This window comes from Sus scrofa, chromosome 9, assembly GCF_000003025.6.
Source record: "Sus scrofa isolate TJ Tabasco breed Duroc chromosome 9, Sscrofa11.1, whole genome shotgun sequence".
Lineage (NCBI taxonomy): Eukaryota > Metazoa > Chordata > Mammalia > Artiodactyla > Suidae > Sus > Sus scrofa.
In genome coordinates, this window is record NC_010451.4 from 23,098,377 (window position 1) to 23,126,136 (window position 27,760).

Genomic DNA, 27,760 nt, shown 5'->3' on the forward strand with positions numbered 1-27,760 from the left:
ACCTACACCGCAGCTCATGGCAACGCTGGATCCTTAACCCACTGAGCCAGGTCAAGGATTGAACCCACAACCTCATGGTTCCTAGTCAGATTTGTTAACCACTGAGCCACGATGGGAACTCCTAAATTTATTTCTATTTGTATTTTTATGTATGTAGTGTATTACCTAGGTATCTTGACCTTGGAGAAGAGGCCCTCTGTAGGGGACATCCTATGTGTCACAGCACTATACACCCCTCTTGTCACCCAAAGATGAGGGGCCACCTGGTCCCAGGGGAGGGTCTGTACTGCATTTGCAGACTCAGTTCCATAGGCTGTAGGATCATAATTTTCTAGCTACTAGTGTTTGCCCCCTGGTGGGTGTGGCTGGTTTAAAGGCTTGCAGGCTTCCTGGTGGGAAAGGCTAGTGCTTGCCCACTGGTGGGTGGAGCTGGGCCCTGGCCTTCTGGTGGACAGGCCCATGTCTAGGAGTGTATCTAGAGAAGATGGTGGACGTGGGAAGACTTTAGGCAGCCTGTTTACTAGTGGGTGGGGCTGTGTTCCCTCTCAGTCAGTTGATTGGCCTTGGGCATCCCAGCACTGGAGCCTAAAGGCTATTGGGTGGGGCCAGGTCTTGGTTCTAATAACCCAAGAGAGATAACAGCCTCCAGGGGAGTTCATGTTGAGGAATACTTCCTTGTAGCTGGCCACTAGCCTTTATGTTCCCAGAGTGAGCCACAACCACCTGCTGCCTCCCTAGGAGACATTCCAAGACTAGCAGGTAGGTCTGGCTCAGGCTCTGACGAAGTTTCTGCTTTGTTCCTTAGCCCTGGTGCTTGTGCGATTTTGTGTGTGATCTTTAAGGTAAATTGTATGTTTTTCCAGTTCTGTGGAGCTATTACAATTAAGCCCTGCTGGCCTTCAAAGCCAAATGAAGTTTTGGGCAGCTCCTCTTCTCAGTGCTGGATCCCCAGGCTGAGAAGCCTGATGTAGGGCTCAGAACTCTCACTCCTGTGGAGGCCCTCTACAATATAATTATTCTCCGGTTTGTGCGTTACCCATCCGGGGGGTATGAAGTTTGCTTATCTCATGAATGCATCCCTTCTACCATTTTGTTGTAGTTTCCTCTTTTTTTTTTCTTTAAGAGGTGCACTCATGGTCTATGGAGGTTCCCAGGCAGGGGGTTGAATCGTAGCTGTAGCTGCTGGCCTATGCCACAGCCACAGCAATGCCAGATCTGAGCTGTGTCTGTGACTTATACTACAGCTCATGGCAATGCTGGATCCTTAACCCACTGAGAAAGGCCAGGGATTGAACCCATGTGCTCATGGATACTAGTCAGGTTCATCAACCACTGAGCCATGAAGGGAACTCTTCTGTGGTTTCTTCTTTATGTCTTTAGTTGTAGAGCTTTCTTTGCAGGTTCCAATATTTTTTATTGATGGTTATTCAGCGGGTCATTGTGATTTTGGTGTGTTTATGTGATGGGGTGAGCTCAAGGTCTTTCTGTTCCACCATCTTGGCCTAATCCCCTTCATCTTGTCACATCCATTAAGTTTATGGCTTCTAGATTTAGCTTCCTAAAGTAACCTACAATCATGTCTCCTTTCTGTTCAAAAGTGTTCTGTGACTTCCTTATCCTTTTTTTTTTTTTTTTGTCTTTTTAGAGCTGCACCCATGGCATACGGAGGTTCCCAGGCTAGGGGTCAAATTGGAGCTGTAGCCACTGGCCTACACCACAGCCACAGCAACATGCAATCCAAGCTGCATCTGTAACCAATGTTACTTCTCACAGCAATGCCAGATCCTTAACCCACTGAGAGGCCAGGGATCAAACCTGTGTCCTTATGCATGCCAGGCAGATTCATTTCTGCTGAGCCACTACGGGAACTCCTCCTTATCCCTTTAGTTTTCAGCAGTTCAGCAGCTTCTCTGGTTTAAAGAGATGACCTTTGAGGAGTTCCTGTCGTGGCGCAGAGGTTAACGAATCCGACTAGGAACCATGAGGATGTGGGTTCAATCCCTGGCCTTGCTCAGTGGGTTAAGGATCTGGGGTTGCCGTGAGCTGTGGTGTAGGTTGAAGACATGGCTCGGATCCTGCGTTGCTGTGGCTGTGGTGTAGGCCAGTGGCTACAGCTCCGATTTGACCCCTAGCCTGGGAACCTCCATATGCCCCAGGAGCGGCCAAGAAATGGCAAAAAAAAAAAAAAAAAAAAAAAAAAAATGATCTTTGAATGTTTTCATCCTGCCCAGTACTCTGTATCAGGTGCAAAATCATTGTGCTTGTACCATGAGAGCCCCTTGTCTCAGTGGCAGTCACATTGCCTTCTAGCCAGAACCATCAAGTCTGTACCATCTGGCTGACTCCCTTTGTGATGCACTGGAGCCTGTACTTATTGTGGAGACGCTGTTGAGAGGGGCACAGTCACATGCAGGCCCTTCCATAAGGCTGCCTCCACACAGGTGCAGGCCCTAGAGCCTGACTGTCTCAGCTTAAGCCCAGCTTTGTCCATGACCCATCTTGTGACTTTCGATAAGAATCTTCATTTCTTGTCCTGGAGATCAGTTCAAAATGGATCTCACTGGGCTAAAACCAAGGGAGGTCTGCAGTCTTTCCTAGAGGTTCTAGGGGGGAAAAAATCTGTTTTCTTGCTTTTTCCAGCCTCTAGACACTAACCCTTTCTCCCTAGCTTCAAAGCAAGAAATGGCCCTTCTCACAAGACACCACCATAACATTCAGTTTATTGATTGTCTATTGATCCACAGGTTTTGGTATGATTTTCTCAATTGTTTTTGTTGTGTCAATTGTTTTCTCAGTTGCTGTGTTTTGGAAATCACTGATTTGGGCTCAGATTATGGTTTTGGTGCTTCTTTGGGCTTAATTTCTATTTTTCTAGATTTTTAGGGTGGGATATGAAGTCATTTTCTTTACTAGTATAGAGTCTTTTAATACTCTGATTTCCCCCACTAAGTACTGCTTTACTAGCATCCCATATATTTTGATGTTATATTTTCATTGAGTTTAAATCTTTCTAAATTCCCTTTTATTTCTTATTTGAATCATAGGTTATTTAGAAGTACATTAGTTTTCAAGCACTTGGGGATTTTCCAGATCTTTCCGTTATTGATTTTTAATTTAATTTCATTAAGCTCAGAAAACGTATTTCATGTGGATTTTCATCATTTCAAACTGGTTAAGATCAGTTTTATGGCCTAAAACATGAGCAATCTTGTTAAATGTCTATGCACAATTGAAAAGAATGTATAATTGGCTGCTGTTGGGTGGTGTGTCCTGTAAGGATTAATTAGCTCAGGTTGGTTGATAGTGATCCTCCATCTCTATACCTTCATTGATTGCTCATCTATTTGTTCTGTCAATAATTAGTGGAGGAGTATCAAAATCTCCTATAGTTGTGGATTTGTTATTTCTTCTTGAAGTTCTGTCAGTGTTTGATTCATGCATTTGGAAGGTCTATTAGTGGCGCATAAGTGCTTAGGATCACTGTGTCTTCTTAATGAAGTGACCCTTTTATTTTTCTAAGATGACTGCTTAATCACAATAAAAGAATTGGGGAATTTTTAAAAATTGAAATAGCAGAAAATGTAATAAGATAAAAATTAAAAATTTCGAAAAAAAATTCAATAATTTTTTTACCTTAGTGCAAAATATAAAGTATACATACTAAAATAAACATAAATAAAAATAAAATGACCTGCCTATCCCTGCTAATATGCTTTGCTTTTAAATATACTTTCTCTGATATAGTACAAACCAATCTTGCTATTTCTCTGCTTAGTTTTATCGTTACATCTTTTTTTCATCCTTTTGCTCTTAACTAAAGTACCCTTATGTTTCGTGTTCTTCTTATAGGATGCACATAAGCCTGTTTTTGTATATCATTTTTTATTATTTTAAAAATTTTTATTTATTTTTATTATTTATGTATTGTGCTGCAGTGTGCAGCAGCTTGATGTGACAGCTTAGGTCCCAGATAAGGGGCTGAACTCAGGCCACAGCAGTGAATACGCTGACTCCTAATCCCTAGACTAGCAGGGAATGCCCAAAACCAATTTTTGGAGTGGACAGTATACAGCAGTCACCCCACTCTAAATTCTGTATTTATAGATCTGATTAAATTTGATTTCACCAAAATTAACCAAATAGTAAAGGCAGGAAATTTAGAAAAGCTGATTGCCCATGAAGGTTGAGTCTATGGCCTTGGCTGTATTTTGTAGGGGTGGGGCTAAAGGTTCCTTCAGGCCAATAAACTGCAAGGATAGACTCTTTCTTCTATAAGCAATACAGAAAACACAATGTTTTGATATAAGATGCTGGCTTTATAGCATGCCTTCCACCACACAGATGACAACAAAAATTACCAGGATATTGGTCCTAGATTTATCTACCTTTCCAAGTTGATTGGAGTTGATGCTTTTTAAATATTTTTGATGAAGAACTTATGACAATGCCTAATGTCTGTAGTTGGCTATAATCATCCTTTGATTTTTTTTTTCCTTCTTTTTTTTTTTTTTTTTTTGGATGTACTTGCAGCATATGGAAGTTCCTGGGCTAGGGGTTAAATGGGAGTTGCAGCTGCTGGCCTACATCACAGCCATAGCAACACTGGATCCAGGCAGCATCTGTGACCTACACTGCAGCTTGCAGCAATACTGGATCTTTAACCCACTGAGCTAGGTAGGCCAGGGATCGAACCTATATCCTCACAGACACCATCTCAAGTTCTTAACCTGCTAAGCCACATGGGAACTCCTTTTGATTTTTTTTGACACATTTAAAGTCCAGCTTTACATATTTACTTTGTTCTAGTTTTTTTTTTTTTTTTAATCCTATTTTCAATATGCAAGCTATGGTAAGGTATTCCATTCCAGTTTAAAGGAGTTTTATAAAATATGCTAATAACATTCTTATTTGTAAAAAAAAGAATTTCAGGAGAAATAAATAAATTGTCTATGTTGGTTAGACGTTTAATTTTGCTGTGGAAAGACGAGTATTTTCAGAAATGGTATAGACTAGTTGTTAAAATTTTATGCTAATAACATTCTTATTTGTACAAAAAGAATTTCAGGAGAAATAAATTATCTATGTTCGTTAGAGATTTAATTTTGTTGTGGAAAGATGACAAGTATTTTCAGAAATGGTATAGACTAGTTGTTAAATTTTAGAAAGGCAGAGAGCATTACTTGAGCATTATTTCACATCCCCGTGCACCACACCATGAATCTCTTATCCTCTGTTTCTACTTTCCTTGATTTTTTTAATCCCCTTTCTCTGTATGAACCAGAGTCTACAATAACTTCACCACTCGATTATCTGAAAACCTTTTTCACTTACTCATGAATAGCCTTATTTGTCTGGATCTAAGAAAAAAGAAGAATTCTGCATGAAAGCTGCTGTTAGATGACTAGCAAAGGCCCGAAAGACTTTCTCAGGGTGGCCTGAGATTTAGCAGAGAATAAGCTCTGAATCATAAACATTGGCAATGCAGTTTGGGTAATTATAGGATCAATCCTCATTGTACATAGAGCTTTCAAAGTAGGAATTATATTGCTATTACTACAAATTATAGTATCCTTGGTCACTCTAGCTGGTCAAGAAAGGGTTTCAGTTAATTGAAGAGTCTCAGCTCCTTGGAGTAAAAACAAGAAATAATTTTAGCTTTTCCAATAAGTGCTTCCAATTATAAAACTGTTGAATACTTCTTTCTTGCTATTTTGTTTTATGAGCAAGCCTTGGACAACACTATGGAAGGCGGCCAGGGACTGTCTTGGCCATTGGCCATTTACCAATGCTGTCATCTGTAGGCATATGGCCATACTACACTAGCACTGGGAGAGCATAGTGCCACAGGCCTCCCTTTGGGATTGTCTGCTTCTTTGTGATGCTGGTGATTTCTGCTGATGTGGTTGTTTCCTGGTCTCTGTGCATTTGGTTTGCATGTGTGTCCTTAGGTCTTCCCTTGAAGGGAGGCAAGAATCAAAAGCCCGAGCAAGTAGGTTTGGTTGCCACTTTAGAGTCTGAATTTTGTTTTGAAGTTTAATGATGAAGCTTTGAAGGATTTTAATAACAAGATCTGAATGCTACTTTAGGAAGAAAGCTCTACTAAGTCAAAGATTATGGGTATAGGAGCAACAAAGGAGGAAGAGACCAGTTAGGAGGGCTGTTGCAGAAATCTAGATGAGAAGTAACTGTGGCAAGGATTAGATGAGTACTGGTGAAGCAGCTGGATTCATGGTATACTTTGCAGAGCCAATAGAACTTTCTGGTGGATTAGATGCAAGGTGTGAAAGAAGAGTAAAGGGCCAGAGGTGCACCAAGAATCTATAAGACAGCCAGTAACACCTTTGCAGAAGGTGGGAGAATATCGTGGTGCTCACCTGAGGACAGTGATGGGAATAAGAAGCAAATGATATAATCAGGGGGTAGCCACTTCAAGAGAACACTCAGTGAATAATGGGGGATGAGCAAAGTTCATCCTTCCTCTCTGACCCCATGAGGGACTCATTTCTACTTCTCCATGAAGTGGAAATTCTCCTGGTTTTAGGGAAAAGGGTATCATCGAGGAAAAATAGGTGTCGGGTAAAATGGACTAGAGAAAGAATTGGAAGATGAAAAATCTAGAGAAATATATTCAAAAATCTAATGATACTGAAGGCACACAGGGACCAAGGATGTAAATGAGGATAGAGTGTTGGAAGAAAAAGTATGAGGGGTCCCCTGATCTTCGCACTATTATGTAAAAACTATCATGGGTAATAGGCTGAGGTACATGTTAAGGATAAGGGATGGGAAATAGTAAATAGGAAAACATGGTATAAAGGCCAATAATGTAACTTACCAGAACCAAGGTTCTGCTTGGAATCTGAGCATCATGGTACCCACACCCTGTACCGATAGGAGGATGTGGTGGGAGTCCTCTCACTGTTTTACACTTTAACTTGTTGGGTCTTTTCTAATTTCTACATTCCTGTTGAGTAGAGTAATTGTGACATCAGAAGGAAGTCATCCAATCATGGTTTTCTGCTTTTCTTTTAAAATTTCTTCTCGCTTAGTTTTATTAGTCTTTTACACTTTTCACACGACACTCCTGTCTCACTTTTCACCTGCTCTATAGTTATGGTATACGCCACATGTATTAACGTTCTAACATTTTAAGCTTGAAACTGATTTTGGGTAGTTTTTGGACCCAGGATTTTAGAAATACTCAGTTGGAAGGTATCTCTTGTCAAGAATCTCAGCCATCATGACATGAACCTTTCGCTTTTTTGGAAAGTGAACTGCTGTCTGGATAACCAAATCATTATATTACCTTGTGCCAACATTAATGGCATAATATTTTTATCTGTACAGTGAGCATCTAGGCAATCCCTCTTTATGAAAGATAAAGCAACATTTTCAGACAAAACATGAAAGCTGACACTCAGCCTTATTTCTTCTTAACTAAATCTTAATTATTGGTATGTTTATTAAGAAACTTCCATATATTGCTTTATTAGTATTAGTATTGTTACACACATCACACTTTGTTTTCAAATCCTGCTGTGACCCATTTGATGGGATTTGAACTTTGAAGGTACAAGATGGCCTCTTCTAGGATATGAGAAGAGGGGGAAAAAAGATTACATGAGAACAAGTTGACTTTATAAATGGAGAAGACAGTGAGTTCTGCCATGTCAGAGGCTCTGAACACTGAGCAGATAAAATGTGCTAAATAGTTTTCCTGAGAGATTCAGAGTTCCTGTTGTGGTTCAGTGGCAATGAACCCAACTAATATCCACGAGGATGCAGGTTCGATCCCTGGCCTTGCTCAGTGGGTTAAAGATCTGGTGTTGCCGTGAGCGTGGTGTAGATTGCAGATGTAGCTTGGATCCAGCATTGCTGTGACTGTGGTGTAGGCCAGCAGCTGCAGCTTTGATTTGACCCCTAGCTTGGGAACTTCCATATGCTGTGGGTGTGGCCCTAAAAAAAAAAGACACACAAAAAATTGTTTTGCTGAGAGCTTGATTTTTCCAATACTAAAAGTTTCCTATGTTTTTTAGCTGTAAAGGAAAGACTGAAAGGGTGTTTGGGATTAACACATATGCATCACTACATATAAAATAAGTAACCAAAAAGGACCTACTGTATAGCATAGGGAATTGTATTTGATATTTTGTAATAACCTATAAGGAAAAAGGATCTGAAAAAAAATACACATATATGTATGTATAACTGAATCACTTTGCTCTACATTTGAAATCAACATTGTAAATGAACGATACTTTCATAAACAAATTAAAACAATGATGCTTTATTAAGTATGCTTTGTAAGGTGCATATATTGTCTAAAATGCTAATAACTAGTAACTGTGATGGCAGCCTTCTGTTATAAGCTTAATTAAGAAGGAATATTGACTCTGTATGTCCATTTTTTTAAAAAGGCCAAAGACTTCTGAACCAGCTAACTGGACTTTTTACAATGGATCAGCAAGATAAAGATTCCAGAAGCCACCTATTAAGGCAGCGACAACCTTCACATTTAAGGTAATACTGCTCCTTAGAACTTCTTACATTTAATTATGTGTTCAATATTTGCCTTCTCATTGTGGTGTAGACTCCTAAAGGCAAGGCAAGAACCATATCTTCAGAATTTTTCACAGTGTCTGGAGTACTACAGCCTCATTGAATGAAGGAATAATCTAATTTTAATTTGGGAAGATGAATCAAGTTGGGAAACTGCTAATTAATACACTGATTTTTCTATGAGTCAACATTAGCTACAGAAATTGAGATAGGAGCAGGAAAAAACAAAGTTCACAAATAACTTAGTTTTTTTTTTTTTTTAACATGAAAAAACCAAACAAAATGTAATAACATGCATACATAGGAGAGACCCAGAAGAACTGAGTAACTCCCCACAATGGCCAAAAACCTCACCTTAAATACACCTTTAGCTAAGGACGAAAGGGAATGTTGGGGATAGTGGCTTGGGACTTCAAAGGGGAGGAAGGGAATTCACATGGAGATAAAAAGCAAACTTTGGTTAAAAAATGTTTGCTGAGCCAGGCAGAGACAATGGGATACCGAATGGAATTTAACGGATTTTGCAGGTTCCTTCCTATCTACCACACCTAGTTCATGCTCTAGTTATCTATGGTGATATCTCCATTCCTGAAAAAGGTCCTCTATTACATTCTTTTAGGGGAGGTCAAAATTTATTCTTGATCTTTAGGGGCTGGATTGTTTCCAGTCACAGCCCAGAAGTTGAGTTGACAGATTGCTTTATCTCACTGAAGCAGTTTCTTCCTTCTGCCAATAGGTCAAATCAGTTACCCAGTTCAGGAGGCAGTGATGCCTGTGGGCTCTCAAAGTGAGACTGCTAGGGTGCAAGCCATCAGGTATTTAATAAAATGATTTCTATGGAGACAAAAGAAAAACAAGGGTAACAGTTGGAGGAAGTTACAAACCCAGTGTCTGAGTCCTGAGAGTTGCCATCGATCTTAAGGTCAAAGCATCTTCTGTAGTTTGAAATGTCTCTGATGATGTCATCAGGTTTTCAGGTAAACTTTCTGAGCAGCTTACAAAGCAAGAGGCATCGAGATTGTCTAAGCGTGGGCTATTGTAGTGATCTTTCTTGAGTTTATATCAGACTGTTCAGCTTCAGTTTGCAGGGCTTCAGGAAAAGGGCAGCTTTGGTTTTGAATGATTGCAAGTCAAAAGTGGGAGAAAAACTGGAAATGTTAGTTTGAAGAGTTGTTGCCAAATATGTGAGGAAAGTAAAATAGTTTGGGATCTATTCCAGTTTCCAGGTAGAAGAACAAACCTCAAAAATGACTAAGTATTCTAATGTGATATTTATAACAGTGTTTACAGTTTCTTCTGAAAGACATTTTTTCTCTCTCTAAAATCCTCATTTCTACCAAAGAAAGCCACATTAAAACTAATTTATTTGCAAAAATAAATTTCATTAAGATTGGCCTGATTATTTACATAAGTTCAGCAAGAATGGCAACTGAACACATAAACTTTTTTAAATCCTCTGGTGGGAATTTCCACAAGGACTCTCCAGACTGAATTTTTTTTTTTTTTTTTTTTTTTGTCTTTTGCCATTTCTTGGGCCGCTCCCGCGGCATACGGAGGTTCCCAGGCTAGGGGTTGAATCGGAGCTGTAGCCACCGGCCTACACCAGAGCCACAGCAACGCGGGATCCGAGCCGCGTCTGCAACCTACACCACAGCTCACGGCAACGCCAGATCTTAACCCACTGAGCAAGGGCAGGGACCGAACCCGCAACCTCATGGTTCCTAGTCGGATTCGATAACCGCTGCGCCACGACGGGAACTCCCAGACTGAATTTTTAATAGCCACCCAAAGGCAGCAAGCCAGGCCAAGAATTTGCCATCAGACTTGCATGTAATACCTATAGATTTGGGAACATTTCTCTCTTCTTGAGGTCCCCAAAATATTCTGAGGTTCTTGATCTGCCAGGAAGTGACCGTCCTTACTCACCTGGTAAGGCTGCTGGGAACTTTGTAAGTAAGCAAGATACCAGGCTGAATTTCCAAGGGCTTTATGGCTTTTACATCAATCTTAGTTCCTTAAAGATGTCTGGACATATCTGACTCAATGCCTATTCTCAAATACTGCATTCTAGTCAAAGACTTGGTAATGAAATCAATATTTCCAATTGTGTCCTGTTACAAGGAGAGCAGATTCTTAGTGAATTTATGTAAATAACTATATTGCCATAAAATAAAAATGCGCATTAAGAGTTTCCAAATTCTGGAGGGACCAGGTAGGGAAAAAAGTTTCAATTCTGCTTACAAAAATATAATTTACCAAATGGTTGTTATGTCATAGCCTAAGAAGAAAGGTTTCCTCATACCTGGAAAACAAAGATTAAAAAGCCAGTAATATTTCAAACAAAAAGTCATAAAAATTATCAATCTTATTCATCAGTTCAATCATTACTATAATTGATTTGTCGACTTAAAAACATGCACAACTTCAAAGTTGAGAGTTAAGTTTTATTTAGGGTAAAATGCGGACTATAGCCTGGGAGGCAGCATTTCAGATAGCTCTAAAATACTGCTCCAAAGAGGCAGGGAAAAATGCCAGTATACATGTGATTTTGGTGAAGGTGGAGGCACACGTAACTAAGCACCCACATTGCAGAATGTCGTTGCTAGTCTGGTGAAGGTCACTGTTAGTCACAAGGAGCAGCTGTCACCATGAAGGATTTTAGTGCTTTTCTAGATATGAGGAGATGCAAGCATTGGACTCATAAAATCTTCTGAAAATATCTCTCTGAAGACCTGTTCTGCCCGCTTTCCTAGAGGGAAGTGCCTCACTCCTGATCTCCTCTCTGAGCTCTTTCAGGGGGCATTCAGGGTCAGCAGCTGCAGTGGCTCATGATTCAATCTGTATGGAGGCAGATGGCAAGTGCCAATCTCCAGTTCACAGATTCTTGTTGATTCTTAATCTTTTGTTAGCAGTTTTAAGGAAGCACCTCGTTTTTCCATTAGAGTTCTATAATTTGTTATCCAGTTCAGTAGTATGGTCTGAAAGTTACCAGAAACCTACATTTCTTCTACATTACTTCTACAAGAGTCTTGAGGGGAAAAAACAAAATACATCTATCAACAACTACAGGGCAAGATAAAGAAGTTAGATTCTTCTGGCACCTTGTTAGGAGCAAAGAAAAGTGCCTTACCTAAGATTACCAAGGCCTCAGGCAATTCAGTGAAGATGGGGGTAAGCAGAGAGGTTCTCTCCTCTTCATCTTCCCCTCCGGAGGCACCTGTGCTGTGGCTGCAAAACTGCTTTTGGTTGGATAGGGGGAATCCAGTCATGAATTGCTAAAGACTTCCTCCTGGGGTAAACTGGGTGGATGCAGGTGTCCTATTTACAAAGCACTTTCATCCCTTTTAAAGAGAAACACTGGGCTTAATGGAATTTGTTGAGGAACCACCGTCGGTGATGGGGCAAGGCACTTTCAGTGGTGAATGTGATTCATCTGAATCTACATTTTAGTGAGGCAGGCAGAAATCCCAGTTACAGAAGAAGAAACCGACAACAGAAATTCAGAGACGGTTCAGGTAAAGGAAAACAAAAGCACCCAATCCCATCCGTGTCGATGTTGTATGTGGTTAAGAAACTGTGTTAGCATGGAGCAGCCAGGACCAGAAACGCCTCCCAAGTGTAGCCAGTTAGAAAGAAATTAGGGCAGAATTGGGAAGCGGTTCATCAACGGGGAAGAAAAAGCTGTAGTGAAATGCACTTGGCTGCCTCAATTCACAACTCCTGGAAAGAGGCCGGTAAGGAGCGTTCTTTAGGTAACACTTAGGGACACTTTCAGTAGACACCCTACCAAAAACAACAACGACAACAACAAAACAAAACAAAAAACAACAAAAAGCCAAAACCAAAAACCCCACCGCTGGCTGTCCAGGATCAACAGAATGGAAGTTGCCTGCCAACCCGAAGAATGTCTCCTCCCTTTGCAGGGGTTCCTCTCTCCCCTCGACGGCCCAGGGGGATCACAGGCGCCAGGACTTTGGGCCCCACTTCCCTTCCTCGCCGGACCCACCTGGAGAACAGAGGCGGGGCTTGGCGGAAGGTCAGCAGCCGTCAAGGTCTCCGGCAACTTGGGCGTTCCCCGCGTCCCCGGGCGCACTCCCTCCGCTCGCCCGCGTTCCAGAGGCTCCTGCCAGCAGCCGGCGCGGCTGGCTCAGTCCCGCGGAAACCATGGCCAAGTCCAGGGCTCGTCAGTACCTTTGGTTGTGCGTGGTTGCAGCGTTGGCATCTTTCCTGGGTGGATTTACGGTGGGTAAGTGAACCGACCCCTTCCCCGGATCCCAGGGCCGCGGCTTCTCCGCGGGGAAAAGCAGGAGAGCCCGGAGCTGAAGGGCTGGGCTGAGCGCTGGGCGCCCGTGCAGCTGAGCAACCAAGGCCAGGCGAGCTCCGCCAATTTCATCAAAATTCCAAATCGAACGGAACGCATTTCGGCCTTCCTAATAAACGGTGGCTGAAATTCAAGTTTATTAAATGCTCACCGAGTTCAGGGCAGTGTTAAGGGCTGCTGGAAAGGCAGTTTAGAATTGTCACTATTGGCAGGGGTGAAAAAGGTGATTTCATATTCAAGCACCATTAATGAGCGCAATGAATATGGCAGCGCTGCAAAAACTGGCCTTCTGTAATCATTTGTGACAAATATCTGTGGAATGCACCCCGTGTGTCAGGCTTTGTGCTTGAACCATACCCCCAGGAGATAACGAGATAGAGGTTCCTGCCATAATGCATAACACAGGGGAAAATGAAGAGACGCTCCCTCATCCAAAACTCGTGTAACCAGCTCGTCAGTACACATCAGAATTTGAAGCTTTTCTGCATTTATATGAACTTTTTTGGCTTTTAGTTTTTATAAAAGTCAAAAGCAACTTCATGTGTATGTAGTATGCCTATGTGTGTGTATTCTTCCCCCCCTCCCAGGCTGGTTTAGTAAACCTCTCAAAGTAGCAGTCACTTCAACGGACTCTCCCCAAAACTTAAGGTCGCAACTGTTATCTGAGATGAAAGCTGAAAATATTAAGTCATTTCTTCGGTAAGTTTGTTTTGCTCTTCGGTAAGTTTGTTTTGTTTGATCGTAAGTGTTTAAATATTGCAGAATGAGAATTGTATGAAAACTGATTATATTCAGGTGGGTAATCTGTGTGAAATTACATGGTATCACATTAACTCGTGGTGGTTTAAATGTCCCTTGATTAGGGGAAAATCTATTTGAGTGTTGCAGGAGTCTTTCTTTCCTAGCTTCATCTGCAGAAAAAATATGTGGTTGCTTTATTAAGAGATGTGTCAGCTTCATGCAACTTTGAACAGCCACTGAATGTTACTCTTTCTTCCCCATGCCCGGCTTTAATCAGGGATTTTATTTAACAGTCAGAATGACTAAGATGGTTGTAAATTCTGATGTAGAGGAAGGGAGATTAAAGTTGCAGATTCTGTCTGCCACAAATTAAACTTTATCTCATGTGGATAAGTAACACAAATAGGATGAAATGAAAAGGATCAGTGCAAACCCACCAGTCTCTTGGCAAGAGAAAGAGGACATTCTGGGGAGTGATTATGAACTCCTTGAAGGCAGTTGCTAGGATATTTATTTCCATATTCAGACTCTTTCAGAGGAGTATCATTAAAGTTTTATTGAAGTACAATTTACATAAAATAAGGTGTATCCATATAAAGTCTACAGTTTGAGAGTATGGATAGACGCCTAATGTACTCAGCAAACCTCCTCCTCAGGCAAGATACAGGAAATTTACATCAAGCCTTTTGCAATTTCTTCCTCCCTTTACCCCCTCACTGTGAACTCCTTTGTATTTTCTGGGCTTTTGCATAAATAGAATCATACGGTTTATGCTCTTTTGCGCCTTCTTTCACTCAGCGTAATGAATGATTTTGGAATTCATGCAGGTTGTTGCATGTATCTATTGCTTTTTATTGCTGAGTACTCTTCTGTTGTATGGATAGACTGTAGTGTAGTTGATGGCCGTTGAGTGTGTTCTAGTTTTTGATTATCATGAACAAAGTTGCCATGTATATATGTTTACAGGTTTTTATGTGGACTTAGGTTTTCATTTCTTTTGGAATGGCTATATGAGATGATAAGCGTATGTGTAACTTTTTAAAGAAAATGTCAAATAGATTTCAAGATTCGTTTCACTGTGCCAGGACGGAAACTCCCTAGGCGTTCTTCCTTTAAAAAATGTTTGTTTTTTATTTTCTGGCCACACCTGAGGCATAGAGAAGTTTCTGGGCCAGAGATTGAATTGCGCCACAGCTGCGACCTATCCCACAGCTGCCACAACGGAGGATCATTTAACCCACAGCACTCAGCTGGGGATCCAACCAGCAGCTATACAGCAACCCAAGCTACTGAGCTCAGATTCTTTTTTTTTTTTGTCTCTTTTTTTGCCATTTCTTGGGCCACTCCCGTTGCATATGGAGGTGCCCAGGCTAGGGGTCAAATCGGAGCTGTAGCCGCCGGCCTACGCCAGAGCCACAGCAACGCGGGATCCGAGCTGCGTCTGCAACCTACACCACAGCTCTGGCTAATGCCGGATCGTTAACCCACTGAGCAAGGGCAGGGATCGAACCCGCAACCTCATGATTTTTAGTCAGATTGGTTAACCACTGCGCCACGACAACTCCTGAAGTCAGATTCTTAACCCTCTGCACCACATAGGGAATTCAGGAGGTAGTTTTTTTTTTTTTTTTTTTTTTTAATACATTCTTTGTCAGACATGTATTGTACATATTTTCTTTTCTATGGTTGGCTTTTTTTGTTTGTTTTCTTAGCAGAGCTTTAGAAGGGCGGAGATTTTTTATTTCGATAAAGTCCAGCTGACCAATTTTTTTGCTTGATGTTTCGTACTCTGTATCCTATCTAACTTAGCCTATGAGAAGTTGTGAAGACTCTTCTGTATGCATTTATATATATATATTAGTTTTATAATTTTAGTTTGCACATTTAGGTTAATGATCCAATTCAGGTTAATTTTTGTGTGTGCTGTGATGAAGAGTTAATGTTTTTTTTTTAAATCCAAATAGTCAATTATTCCTGCAACATTTGTTAAAAAACTTTCCCCACTGAATTACCTTGGCATCTTTGTCCTAAATCACTTGACCATAAATGTGTGGCCTGTTTTTGGATTTTATGCAGTCTTCTATTGATCTGTTAACCTTTAAATCTCAGTACCATACCATCTCATTTCGTGTAGCTTGATTATTTTTTTTTAATTTTTTAAAAATTTTTTGCTTTTTAGGGTCGCACCCAGGGCATATGGAAGTTCCCAGGCTAAGGGTCCAGAGCTGCAGCTGCCAGCGTACGCCACAGCAACATCAGATCCAAGTTGCACCTGCAACCTACACCACAGAACACCAGATCCTTAACCCACTGAGCCAGGGATCGAACCACAACCTCATGGTTCCTAGTCGGATTCGTTTTTGCTGCACCACGATGGGAACTCCTGAAAATTAGTTTTTAATTCTACAAATTTTTCTTTTTAAAAATTGCTTTGACTATTTTAAGTCAACTTTTCAATTCCTACCAAAAAAAAAAAAGCCTTCTGGAATTTTGATTAAAATTGCATTGAATCTGTAGGTGAATTTGGAAGTCTTTCAATCTCTTAATTCATTCATCATAGAGAGGTACCACAGTTTAACTTTTGACCCACTTAAGGACATTTGTGTTGTTTTGAGTTTTTGGCTATTACGAATGTAACTGCTATTAATATTTGTGTACATGTTTTATATAATCATAGCTTTTCAGTTCTCTGGGATAAAACTCGAGAGGGAAAATTATCTGGTTGTAGGATAAATATATTTTTAGTTTTAGAAGAATCTGCCAAACTGCTTTATAGCATGGCTGTATTATGTCATATTTTGCATTGGCCTTATCACTGTTTTTAATTTTACCCATTCTGACAGATGCATAGAGACTTTATTACAGTTGTAATTTACATTCCCTTAGTGATTAGTGATACTGAACATCTTCTCCTTTGCTTGTTCACCATATGTATAGCATCTCCAGGAAATATCTGTTCATGTCTTTGACCAATTTTCTATTCGGAGAGTTCTAGGTATCTTATAGATGTAAGTCTTTTGTTGGCTTTGTGGTATAGAATTATTTTTCCCAGTCTGTTATTTGTCATTTCACCTTTTAACAGGGTTGTTTGCAGATCAAAGTGTTTAATTTTGCTTTATTTATTTTTTTTTAGGGTCACACTCACGGCATATGGAGGTTCCCAGGCTAGGGGTCCAATCGGAGCTTTGGCTGCTGGCCTATACCACAGCCACAGCAACGCAAGATCCAAGCGGTGTCTGCAGTTTACACCACAGCTCATGGCAACGCCAGATCCTTAACCCACTGAGCAAGGCCAGGGATCGAACCTGCATCCTGTGGATGCTAGTCAGATTCGTTAACTGCTCAGCCATGATGGAAACTCCAGATATGTTTAATTTTAATGAGATCTAATTTATCAGTTTTTCTTTCAATGGCTCATGCTTTTGGGTTTATGTCTAAGAACTCTGTTTAGCCCTAGATCTCTTTTGTCCTCTCTTCATCCCCGAATTTTATAGTTTACATTTTACATTCAAGTTTGTGATTCATTTTAGAGTTAATTTTTGCATAAGGTGTAATGTTTGGTTGAAGGTCATTCTTTGACCTTTGGATGATCAGTTGCTCTTCTGGCACCATTTGTGGAAAGGCTGTCCTTCCATTTAATTGCTTTTACTCCTTTGTTAGTAATAAGTTGACACATTTGCATGAATCTATTTCTGGCCTTTCTGATGCTCTACTGATTGATCTATGTGTCTGTTCTCTGCCTGTGCCACGCTATCTTGATTATTTAATTAATTAATTTATTTTTTTGTCTTTTTGCCATTTCTTGGACCCCTCGCACGGCATGTGGAAGTTCCCAGGCTAGAGGTCAAATCGGAGCTGTAGCCACCGGCCTACGCCAGAGCCACAGCAACACAGGATCCAAGCCTCATCTGCAACCTACACCACAGCTCACGGCAATGCTGGATCATTAACCCACTGAGCAAGGGCAGGGATCGAACCCACATCCTCATGGATACTATTGGTTCCTTAACCCACTGAGCCACAATGGGAACTCCTTTCCTAAGATTCTTGCACAGCATTCTTTCTTGTCTGTCCTTCTCAGACGCCAGTGAAACTCTAGAATCAAAAGAGCAAAGCAAAGTGTGTACAGTGTAGTATATTTCCTCCCCGTCTGTCCTGTGATTTGCTGGGATCCCAAAGTTCCATCTTACTTTTGGTGGATTAACGAGAGTGAGCTACAGTAAAGAGGAATGAAAACAGCTCTGCTGTGCTAATGAAATTTGAACTGACTTATACCTGAGGCACATCATATGTCAGGAAAGCTAAATCGAAATGTCTCTGCTTATTTGCAGATACAGGAAAAGAATCTGTAGCCAGTAGTATGAATGCTTTTTGAGAAAAGACTCTACATTTCTCATGCAGTACATTAAAATGGCCGATTGTCTTATCCAATGAGACAGACTTATGTTTTAAAATGTGTAAAAAGAGCAGGTAAAATGTCAACACTTTTGAACTCTGTATGCAACATCCCATAAAGTGTCCAGAAGTGTCAGAAGAAAAACTTGGTGATGCTGTTGATGAAACATTAAAATGTATGTCTCTTTTATCTCTACTTTGTTTTACTGTATAAACAGCATAAGGTGATAAGTAATATATGCATAGTTTGCATGATGTTGTCTTGTTAGAGTTGGCTTTTCTTTACATCTAACCTAAGACAGAAATTGCATCCCGAGAATGATGACAACGAGTTCCCTGGTGGCCTAGTGGCTAAGGATCTGGCATTGTCACCTTGTGGCTTGGAACCTGTGCTGCAGGTTCCATCCCTGGCCCAGGAATTTCTGCATGCCCTGGGCATGGCCAAAAATATGATGACAAGAATCGATGTAGAGGGAAATACATTGAATAAGAAGCCCAGGACTTTAGTGAATAAAGAGGAAGTGACCCACAGTTTTGACAGCACTGGGAGGCATAGTCAGTGGTGGCTGTTGGTATGAGTTTTTAAAAAGTTGTTATTTTTGAAGGGAAAAAAGAGAAACTATTTGAATGAGTCAGTGAGGGTGAAGACAGACTCTTCGCTGATCTTCTGGCCCTGAGGCGTGTGGGAGTGTGGGAAATGCTGCAGCTTGAGGATGAGCGGGGCCTCTGAGAAAACTGGTTAAGGCGAGGAGGTCAAGCAAACATTCAGGAATGAGCTGAGAATAGAATTGTTGATGGTAAGATACAGGCTTGTGACCAGTGCAAGAGTCTCCAAGGGAAAGGGGGGTTCAAGTTTGGCTCAAAGGGATTCATTTAACGGGAACGAGTTGATTTCTCCCCAACCACTTCCTTGTTGGCAGAGCCTCAGCTGATCATGGTTCCCCTCCTGCAGGAGGGCCTGTGTTCAGTGAGGGTTTCTTTCCAACCCCGGATCTCTGGATTGGTCCATAATCCAGTCATTGTAACTCTCTTCTGGCAGTGGTTAGTTGGAGAAGGGGTTCTTGACCTTCTTGTGTCTGAAGAAATGGGAGAAGAATTTAGCTGAGATCCCCTATAAAAAGTTTTTGTATTCAAAGAAATGCAAAAGAGCAGATAGTTGTTCTTGTTTGTGCTGGCTTCTCCTGAACATTACAGCCTGACTCTATGGTGCTTTGGACCATAAGGAGAAATTCAGTAAAGTCATACCCTGATGCTCTGTTTTTTTAACCCTTCGGTATTTCATGTCAGTGAGTTGCCTAAAAGATGGGAGGCAAAACTTCATGGTTAATCCTCCATCTTCATTTAAGAAAATATAGTTATTTTTCCTAATTGTATGAATATTATTTGCTCACTGTAGAAGACAAAACATCAATGAATTATGTAAAGTAGAATTTAAATAGCCCCAGCTCGTTTTCCGTGCATAGAAAATAACTTCTGTTGATAAACACATTAATGCTTTTTTTCTACAAATATTAGAAGATACTAGATATCGGTAATTTACACTTTTGACTTAATGATGTAGAAATGGAAAGCTTCACAGAGGTGAAGATGCTTGAGGAGACCTCATGGATGATTAAGAGCTTACAGGTGGGGGAGTTCCCATTGTGGCTCTGGACTAAGGACCTGACTAGTATCCATGAGGTTGCAGGTTCGCTCCCCAGCCTCACTTAGTGGCTTAAGGATCTGGCATTGCTGCAAGCTGTGGCATAGGTTGCAGATGTGGCTTGGATCTGGTATTGCGGTGGCTGTGGCGTAGGCTGGCAGCTACAGCTCTGATTGGACCCCTAGCCGGGGAACTTCCATGTGGCACAGGTGTATCCATAAAAATGTTTTAAAAATTTAAATTGAAAAGAGAGCTTACAGGTGGGAAAGGTGAATGACTAGGAGTGGTTATATAGGGAGATGCCTGCAAGAGGATGAGATTTATATCTAGGACCTTATGCAAAGACTACAAAAGGTGGTCATTTTAGGAGACAGATGAGTATAGTAAATGATACCGAGTGGGGAGGCTTGTGAGGGGTGGGAAGTGAAGCTGGAAAGGGGGACGCGTGGATCAGATGGAAAAGGGTCCAGATGCCATGCTCAGTGTGGATTTTATAATGCTGGGTATGGGGAGCCATGGAAGGATTTTAAGTAATTGATCGACATGATCCGATGAATGACTTTAAAATCTTATTTCTCAAGGTGACACAACGGCGACTTTCAGATTCTAGCCCTGGCACTTCATGGTTATGAAATTGTCTTTTTGTTTGTTTGTTTGCTGAGGGCCACACCCACAACATATGGAAGTTCCCAGACTAGAGGTCGAATCGGAGCTGTAGCTGCCAGCCACAGCCGCTCGGGATCCAAGCCATGTCTCCGACCACAGCTCACAGCAGTGGCGGATCCTTAACCTACCGAGCAAGGCCAGGGATCGAACCTGTGTCCTCGTGGATGCTAGTCAGATTTGTTTCCGCTGAGCCCGATGGGAACACCTCGTGGTTATAAGATTATGAACGCGTTACTTAACTCCTCTCTGTTTCCTCATTTGCAAAATGGGGACAACAAAGAAGAGCTGTGAGGATTAATGCGGTTGCCCATGTGAAACACCTGGTCAAGTTCCTGGCACATAGTGACTTTTCAGCAAGTACTGATTTCCCCAACTGCTAGTCTTTTTAATCTGTCCTGTGGTTGACTGAAATGTTCAATCTACAAAAGTATGATTGCCCTGCTTAGGGACAGGGAGGGTGTTTGGGAGACTGTTTAAAAATATTACTTACCTCAAACCAAGTGGATTGTATTCAGAACCCTTTGTGAAGTCACTTGACTCTTGCATATTCTTTAGACCAGAACCTTGCCCACATCTCATTCAACAAACCTGCATTGTGTAATTCCTGGATAACAGGCTAAGCCCCAGGGAATGTAAAAGGAACCATGCATGGACTTTAACTTCAATGAGATAAGTAAACATTTGCATATAGTAGGATGAAAACGGCAGTAGATGTTAAGAAGATGGCCTGACTGGTCTTCGGCAAAGGTTAACAATTTTCTTTTCAGAATGTCCTCATTTCCTGATAAGCAGCAAGAAGTTAACATCTGGAGGCGTACTCTCCTCCTGGGGCGTCTTCCCATATCGGAACCTCTGCTGATCGAATATGTTTATTACCATGGCACGTTGTCTTTTCTGAGGGGGCACAATATGAAAACTGCAGTTACGCCCAAATATTTAAAAATTGGCCTATCTAGAAATTGGTATCTCTAGCTGAGATGGGTGTTTCATTGTGTTTTGTGTGCTGTACCAGCAGCATTCAGAAGTTCCTGGGCAGGGATCAATGCCGAACCACAACAGGGACAACGCCCAGGTCCTGAACTTATTGAGCCACCAGGGAACTCCTGTAGCTGTTTTTTTTTAAATATCTGTTAATAGAAATGATAACTTATTGCCTAACGTATGAGTTTTGTTTCTTTTTAGTTTTCTTGCAGCAAAATCTAAAGGTTTAAGATAATTTCAAAGTTCAGTGTGGATTTCTTAGCTCAATAAGGGTTGTCAGCTATGAGAATTTGACAGAGTCAATAATAGTACGTTTCAAAATGGTACCACACAAAAATTTATTAAGTTTAAATGGGAATGTATGTTCATATTGCTGTTACAGTATAAAAGCCAACCAAGAAACCATGACACCAGCCAAGTAAGCATCTGATAGAGTAGGGGAGAAGGCTGCCTGGGCTTAGTTGTTAGAATTGATCTGAACATAGATTCCAGGATACGTGCTTCAAACCTACAGAAGAGACATCTGAACAGATATTTCTGTTATGTGTCTGTTAAGTACATTTGGATGTAAAAAGCCACTTCTCCAGTCAGGCACATTTTCTGAATATAGTCTTCGACTTCTACCTATGTTTTATTTTCATTTTAGTTCTTTTACAGAGCTCCCGCATCTGGCAGGGACAGAGCAAAATTTACTGCTTGCCAAGAAAATCCAAACCCAGTGGCAGAAATTTGGACTGGATTCAGCCAAGCTGGTTCACTATGATGTTCTTCTGTCTTATCCTAATAAGACAAATGCCAACTATATATCAGTCCTGGATGAACATGGAGTTGAGGTGATGTAGGATTATCAGTACTTTTCCCACTTTATAACTGTACCTTTTTATGTGAATTGGAATTTAGGGTCAGGTAAAACTAGGAATTTGCTAACATTTTACACAAAATTAATAAGTTGCAAATGAATTATGTGGTGTTTACTATCTGTTAGGCACAGTGCTAGGTCCTAGGGCTAGAATGAAGACTAGGGCGTGGTTTCTTTGCTTAAATAAGGCGAGGCAGACACAGGAACACATTTTAAATCAATAGAATAATGCTAATGAAGAATGTACCTGAGGCATATGGACATCCCAGTCTAGGGGTCGAATCGGAGCTGCAGTTGCCAGCCTACATCACAGCCACAGCAATGCGGGATCCGAGCTGTGTCTGCAGCCTATACCACAGCTCACCGCAACACTAGATCCTTAACCCACTGAGCAAGGTCAGGCCTCCAACTTGTGTCCTCATGGATCCTAGTCAGATTCGCTTCCCCTGAGCCATGATGGAAACTCCTAGAGTTCTTATGTAGAAAGGGTTCCTCAGCCCAGCCTGGGAGTTAGATATATCTTCCTGGAAGAGTTGATATGGGAGTCATGAAAAGTCCTAAGGGGTTAACCATATGAAAAAGCAAAGGTAGGGAGTTCCCTTTGTGGCTCAGTGGTTAACGAACCCTACTAGGTACCATGAGGATGTGGGTTCGATCCCTGGCCTTGCTCAGTGGGTTAAGGATCGGGCATTGCCATGAGCTGTGGTGCAGGCCAGCAGCTGTAGCTCCTAGCCTGAGAACTTCCATATGCTGCAGGTGCAGCCCTTAAAAAAGAAAAAGCAAAGTTAAGAGAATTCTGGGCAGAAGAGAAAATACTGGCAAAGACTTGGAAATAGATACTAGCTTGTTCTTACTAGGGGAACTTAAAGATTTTCTGTATTTCAAGAGTGTAAAATATAAAATGGGCTGTAACAAGAGAGAAGCCAGTATATATGTTTTAGGGATAAGTCATAGACGAGCTTATACACTGTCCTAAGTTGCTTAGAATTCAGCTTCAGTCAGTGGAAACCACCGACAAATTCTAAGCAACGGAAGGATGTGGCTAGAGAGGCATATTATGTCGTTTGGGCTGTCTGTAGATTAGACCTAGACTATGCAAGGAGCTGAAGTCGGAGTCTTCAGCCAATAGTCCAGGTAAAAGATGATGAAGTGCGAAACTAGGATGTTAGCAGGAATGAGGAAGAGCCATGGATTTGAGAAATAGTTAGGAAGCGGTGTTAGAGGGACGTAATTAGTGGTGGACTGGGTGAGAGGGCGTGAGGACAGAGTTCAGGATGACTCCTAAGGGACTGGTGTGGCTGGCTGGCTCATGATGCTGTTAATAGCGGTGGGGAGTGCAGAACCAGAAGATACATCCAAATTGGGATGTTTTGAGTTTGGACGTACAAGCTGAAATGCCTCAGCTCTGAAACACACAAGTCTGGAATGCTGGGCGTCATGGGCATCTTGGCTATGGATCAAATTTTGAGAGTTAATGAAGTATCTTAAGAAGGGAATATAAAATGAGGGAAGCAGTAGACTGGGGATAAAACATAGGGAAACATTATTTGAATGCATTTGAAATAAAAGGGACCCACAAAGAAAGCTGAAAAAAAAGAGATGGAAAAAAGAAGAGAATCATGAGAGGCCCCCTTTGAAGCCCTGTTTTTATGCTTCAGAGGGGAACTTTTAGTTACCCAAGATGGCATGCATTTATAGAAGTTTCTGCTGTTTTGAAGACAATAATACTGATAAACCTCTTTCTCATTGCTGCCAGAAGTTAGTTTTTTTATTATGGAACCTAATTTCAATATACCTGGGGCAAAATGTATTATTCTTTTTAAACTATTTTTTTAATTATGATTTTTTTTTTTTTTTTTTTGGCTGTGTTCATGGCATGACAAAACCATGAGCCCAGGCCAGGGATCGAACCTGCACCACAGTAGTCACCTGAGCCATAGCAGTGACAATGCCAGATCCTTAACCTTCTCAGCCACCAATTTTTTTTTTTTTTTTTTTGCTGCAAATTATTTTTATTTATTTATTTAATAATTTTTTAAAATTTTCCCACTGTACAGCAAGGGGTCAGTTATCCTTACATGTATACATTACAATTATATTTTTTCCCCCACCCTTTGTTCTGTTGCAACATGAGTATCTAGACAAAGTTCTCAATGCTATTTAGCAGGATCTCCTTGTATATCTATTCTAAGTTGTGTCTGAACCAATTTTTTTTAATTGAAATATAGTTGATTTGCAATATTGTATGTTTCAGGTATACAGCAAAGTAATTCAGTTTTATATATTTTTTCAGATTATTTTCCATTATAGGTGATGATAAGATACTGAATATCATTCCCTGTGTTATACAGTAAATCTTTGTTGCTTTGTCTTTTTGTATATAGTGGTTGGTATCTATTAATTTCATACTACTAATTTATCCCTCCACTTCCTCTTTGATAATGATAAATTTATTTTCTATGTCTGTGAGTTTTATATATAGATTTGTTTTATTTTTTAGATTCCACATTTAAGTGATATCATGTAATATTTGTTTTTCTCTTTCCTTGTTCACTTAGTATAATAATCTCTAGGTTCACCCATGTTAATGCAAATGCCAATATTTCATTCTTTTTAATGGCTGAGTAGTATTCCACCACACACACACTACATCTTATTAAACTAATCATCTGTTGATGGGTATTTGGGTTGTTTCCATGTCTTGGCTATCGTAAGTAGTGCTGTTGTGAACATTGAGATGCACCTATCTTTTCAAATTAGAGTTTTTGCCTTTTCTGGATATATGCCTAGGACCGGGATTGCTGGCTCATATGTTTACTTTTTTTTTAAGGAGCATTCGTACGTTTTCCATAGTGGCTGCACCAATTTACATTCCCGCTAACAGTGTAGGAGGGTTGCCTTTTCTCCGCACCATCTCCAGCATTTATTGTTTGCAGTCATTCTGATGATGACCGTTCTGACCAGTGTGAGCTGGTATCTCACTGTGGTTCAATTTGCATTTCCCTCATGGTTAGTGATGTTGAGCATCTTTTCATGTGCCTTTTCGCCCTCTGTATGTCTTCCTTGGGCAAATGTCTATTTAGGTCTTCTGCCCACAAAATGCATTATTCTTTTTTTTTTTTTTCAATGGAGGATTTAAAATGTTCTTTTTTTGCTTGGACATCTAACCTCCTGCTTCCAAATTTTTCCAATCTAATAGTATAACCACTTTTAAGGATGAGATGATACCACATTTCTCTTAATCCATATGACTCAAGTGGTTCACAAAACAGAGGTCAATGTATCAATGTTTTTTGACCAAATATTTTAATTAAATCTCAGCAAGCTGCCAGATTGCCAGAATGGATGTAGAATATAAGAAATGGAAGGTGCATATTCTCTGAGAAAGCAATTATGTGGCCTGGATCATTTCACATATTACTTTTCTGAGGCTACAGGAAGACACAATTAGATGGCCCAGAAATAAAGGGAACTGAGTAAACACCTGGGATGCCCAAATTTAAGTGGGTCTGAAGTGGTATAGAAGAGTAGTTTAGAGCAGTGCTTCAATCGTGATATGCATTTGGATCATCTGAGAATCTTATTTAAACACTATGTGGAGTTCCTGCTGTAGCACAGTAGGTTAAGAACCTGACTGTGGCAGTTTGGGTTGCTGCAGAAGCATGGATTCAAGCCGTAGCCTGGCCTAGTGGGTTAAGGATCAGGCATTCCTGCCTGGTTCGATCCCTCATCCAGGAAGTTCCACAGGCCATGGTGTGGCCATAAAAAGATAAAAAAAATAAAAAATTTCAAAATGTAGACTCAGATTCAGTAATTCTGGAGTGGGCCTGAGAGTCTAAAGCTGCAGTGGTGCTGATGCTGCTGGTCTGAGGACGCTCCTTTTGAGCAGTGAGGATGTAAAGCACAGACTCTGCTCAGATTTGTGCTGTAGCTCCTCATACCCTACATGACTTTGATCTTGTTAGTTAAACGATCTTTGTATCAGATTTATTATTATTTTTCTTAATCTGTAAAATGAGGGTAAGCTCAGTAGCTAACCAAAACGGCTGACGTGAGGAGGACTAAATTGATTAATAAATCTAAAGCATTTAAAACAGTACCCTGTAGTGAGCGAGCACTCAATAAACAGAATTTATTTATGCATAAGTAAGGGCTTGGTATTATAAACATTTAGCCAACAACAGAGATGAACATCCTACAAATTTTAATTGAGTTTAATTCACCACAATTTATTTTAAGCCATTAAAAATGCATTATTCATAAGAACAATCTAATATTTCTAACTTCCTGTGTTTTAATTCCTACTAGATTTTCAAAACATCATACCTGGAGCCGCCACCAGAGGGTTATGAGAATGTTAAAAATGTTGTACCGCCATATAACGCTTTTTCACCCCAAGGCATGCCAGAGGTAAAATAAAAGACTTCTTTTATTCAACTCTTAAACCTTTCTTTGTTACATAAAACCTATGTAGTGGACTAAAACCTTAGGGGATTCGGTGGGTCATACATGCTGATTCATACTTTGAGGTTCATTGCTATGTATACCCTCCTTTAAAAATATTTTTTAAGAAAGAAAAAAAGGAAAGAAAATAAAGATGGGAAAATCAGACCCTGATGTAGCAGATGCCACTCTTTGAAATAACAAACAACCTGGGGAACATCGCTTTATTTCAGTAAGGGCAGTTGATATTTTTTAAGGGTTTTTTCCTTTGTTCGTAGTCTGACTTTGTTATATAGATTTATAGATCTGATTTTCACACCACAGAAGTTCTTAAATTAATACCATGGTTGAAGGTAAACATAATTAGGTTTGTTGAAATCATTTTGACTTATCCTTTTTCCTATGGCTTAGTATATACTAATTTCTGCAAAACAATGCATTGTTTAAAATGTTTTACATATTGCCTTTTTTAAACTTTCAGAATACTGAAATATTTTTTTAAAGATGTCTGCAGAATTAGCACAGATCTTTTCATTAAGCACAAGGCAGGAAAGATAACTTTTGATATTACATTATTGTGGGGGCAGACTTTGGTTTTCTTTTTATTACGGCAGTATTATATATGTTTTGTTTTTGTTTTCCTACAGGGAGAGCTTATATATGTGAACTATGCTCGTACAGAAGACTTTTTCAAGCTAGAGAGAGAGCTGAACATCAATTGCACTGGAAAGATTGTTATTGCAAGATATGGGAAAATCTTCAGAGGAAATAAAGTAGGTGTTATTTGCTTTTCTAGAGGGAAAATATAGGATATGACCTGTAAATATAAATAATCAGCTTGCATATACGGTTATATATAAATTTGCTCTTTTCCTGGTTGCACAAAAAATTCTTGGCTTTTTAGGATTATTATTTTTAATAATTTTTATTACCAGAAATGTTGCTTTTTACCTTTTTGTGTGTCTTTTTTTGTGTGTGTGTCTTTTTTAGGGCGTACCTGCGGCATATGGAGGTTCCCAGGCCAGGGCTTGAATCGGAGCTGTTGTTGCCAGCCTACGTCAGAGCCACAGCAATGTGGGATCGGAGCTGTGTCTGCAACCTACACCATAGCTCATGGCAATGCTGGATCCTTAACCCACTGAGCGAGGCCAGG

The 27,760-nt window shown here is 40.4% G+C and overlaps 1 protein-coding gene and 1 long non-coding RNA gene across 3 annotated transcripts in view; one reads left to right on the forward strand and one right to left on the reverse strand.

Annotated features, from left to right (window-relative positions):
• The window catches only part of NAALAD2 (N-acetylated alpha-linked acidic dipeptidase 2), a 55,031-nt gene continuing 35,689 nt past the window's right edge, over positions 8,419 to 27,760 (forward strand). The window contains exons 1-6 of one of the 2 annotated variants that reach the window (XM_013979258.2): positions 8,419 to 8,520; positions 12,483 to 12,805; positions 13,468 to 13,579; positions 21,952 to 22,138; positions 26,473 to 26,574; positions 27,255 to 27,380. In XM_013979258.2, the coding sequence (XP_013834712.2) occupies positions 8,456 to 8,520; positions 12,483 to 12,805; positions 13,468 to 13,579; positions 21,952 to 22,138; positions 26,473 to 26,574; positions 27,255 to 27,380 (915 nt within the window). In that variant the 5' untranslated portion in view covers positions 8,419 to 8,455. The remainder of the gene's footprint in view (positions 8,521 to 12,482; positions 12,806 to 13,467; positions 13,580 to 21,951; positions 22,139 to 26,472; positions 26,575 to 27,254; positions 27,381 to 27,760) is intronic. The other variant, XM_021062629.1, reaches the window with a different exon arrangement.
• On the reverse strand, positions 8,805 to 12,645 carry LOC110255413. Its single transcript, XR_002335571.1, has 3 exons — positions 12,566 to 12,645; positions 11,690 to 11,900; positions 8,805 to 9,393 (listed from the first exon to the last, which is right to left on the reverse strand). It is a non-coding gene; the product is annotated as an uncharacterized LOC110255413 (long non-coding RNA).